At 41.5% G+C, this 2,048-nt stretch overlaps 1 protein-coding gene across 1 annotated transcript in view; it reads left to right on the plus strand.

Moving 5' to 3' along the window:
• CPED1 (cadherin-like and PC-esterase domain containing 1) overlaps positions 1 to 1,360 on the plus strand; it is a gene marked incomplete at its 5' end in the record, with an annotated part of 113,725 nt that extends 112,365 nt beyond the window's left edge. Inside the window, one exon of the mRNA XM_010295753.1 lies at positions 640 to 1,360. Coding sequence (XP_010294055.1) covers positions 640 to 867 — 228 coding nt within the window. The remainder of the gene's footprint in view (positions 1 to 639) is intronic.
• Positions 1,361 to 2,048: the final 688 nt, after the last annotated feature.

Here is a 2,048-nt window from a genome sequence, read left to right on the forward strand (position 1 = left end):
GCGTTCTTCTCCGCTAAGTTACTGAACCACATTGTGGTTATGTCAGTGTGATACCCCAGGGAGAGAAATGTTAAATTGCACTGTAACTCCCTTCTTGGAGAAACATGACACATGAGCTTTTTCATCTCGGCATGGAGCTGGGCCAGGTTTGCATCAAGACCTGAAAGTGAGACATTCTCACAGGGCTCACAGCTGAGGCACAGCATATGTTCCTCAAGTGCCTGGGATAAGAGCAGGATTTAAACCTTCCTGAAAGTCGGGACTGTCCTGAGTTTATTTTTTTCCCATGGTTAATATACAGACAAGCTGTTAAGTACGAATTTTGTTGTTCAGGTAAATTGTCCCTAATGAAGAGAACAGGGTCTAATACACAAAGTCATTACAGAATCAACCGACGGAGTATAATGGGCCTATATATTTAAATGTTAAGGTTTTAGTGAATAAGATCTTGCACTTTAATTAACATTTAAGATAACAAATTGGGCCACTAAAATACTGTTTGTGAGCAACTTGCAGCTCAAGGTAAGAGTATTTTCAGAACGTGCTTTGTGGAGAACTGTCTCAGCATTTTTGTACACACAGCTGTGTATCTTTCTAGGTACAGGCAGAAAGCACTCACATATGTCACTTCTTTTGCAGGTGGTGAAATCCAATCCTCCTGAAAAAAGTCCACACATAACAATGACGTTGTCAAGGCACTATACACTGGGGAAATATTTCGGCAGTCAAAGCAAGCCATCACAACTGCAGGACTATGCAACAAATTCTCAGTCGCCATATCATGTCCGAGGTCCAATAAATCAAGTTTATTCTGAAATCCTTCTCAGCAGGCTCTGTGCAAGTAAGAGGGAGCTTGTCAGCACGTAGCCTCTCCTGGATATAGCACTGGGACTAGAGATGTGCCACTACCTGAGTGACAACTGAAGGACCATGGTGAATTTATGACGTGCTACCTTGGCTGCACACACACCAACAGAGTTTGGGACATGTGGCATTTTGCATAAAACTTTATGAAATCAAGATATGCCCCGACAGCTCTGTGGCGTCAAAATGGAAGATGGAGGGTTGCAAAGGAGAGAAGAGGGGAAGTTACTTGAACTGTTGCCAAAGGCTAGAACAGCTGTAGCTCAAGCAACTGTGTATTAATGATAGTAAAGAGAGAGAAATATATACACTTGAACGATTTGGAAAGGACTGCTTTAGCTCTTCAACACTATCTAGTTTTCTATTTATAGAGACACTGTAATATTTGAATGTATTTCGAAACTGGCTACATTCCATTTTAAAGAGTTTTATTTTATGTGGGTGGGTTCCCCTTCAATATCACAACTTTTCTATTTATACACTTGGTTTATACAATTTGAAAACATCTATTAGCATTTTACTGATGACACCAAGTTTTGAATTCTAGTGTTTTTAGTGAAAACACACCCCGTCTTTGTATCTTAGGTGGAACACGTCTACTCTACTTTTTGCATGTTCTAAAGCTAATATAGAGAGAGATTACTTTAGACTTGAGAATGATTATAACAGTCTTGATGTAGCATGTAAATATAGTGAATATGTTAACATAACCTTATTTATGGCCCCAGTTTAGGTGAGTGGCCATATGCAGGAAGACTGCTCAGATACGTGCTTCAGTGTCTACCTTGGCCTGTAAGCCAAGCAAGTATTGTCCCCACATGAAAGTGCCATTTCTTTTATGATTTTTTATAAAATATTTGCCAATGTGTTAAGCCAGTACCACAAACAGAAGAAAAAACCCCTTTGCAACCACACGTAAGAACTTTGGGATCTGGTTTTTAAACTGTCGTGAGGAGTGTGCGATGTGATGGGAGCAGAATATACTGCCTCCATCTCATGCTTGGCAGGGACAAGACCTTCTCTGAACTCCAGTTTCATGCTGTAGCCCAGCTACATCACTGATGTTTGCAGACCTGCTTGGGGTGAAACCTCAGGGAGAGGTTTTACCACCACAGGAGGGAACTGTCTGCTGATCCCCTGCCACAGCGCTGGCAGCCCACTCATTCACAGTTGTGGTGCCCTGA

This window comes from Phaethon lepturus, unplaced genomic scaffold, assembly GCF_000687285.1.
Source record: "Phaethon lepturus isolate BGI_N335 unplaced genomic scaffold, ASM68728v1 scaffold3161, whole genome shotgun sequence".
In the NCBI taxonomy this organism is placed as follows: Eukaryota; Metazoa; Chordata; class Aves; order Phaethontiformes; family Phaethontidae; genus Phaethon; species Phaethon lepturus.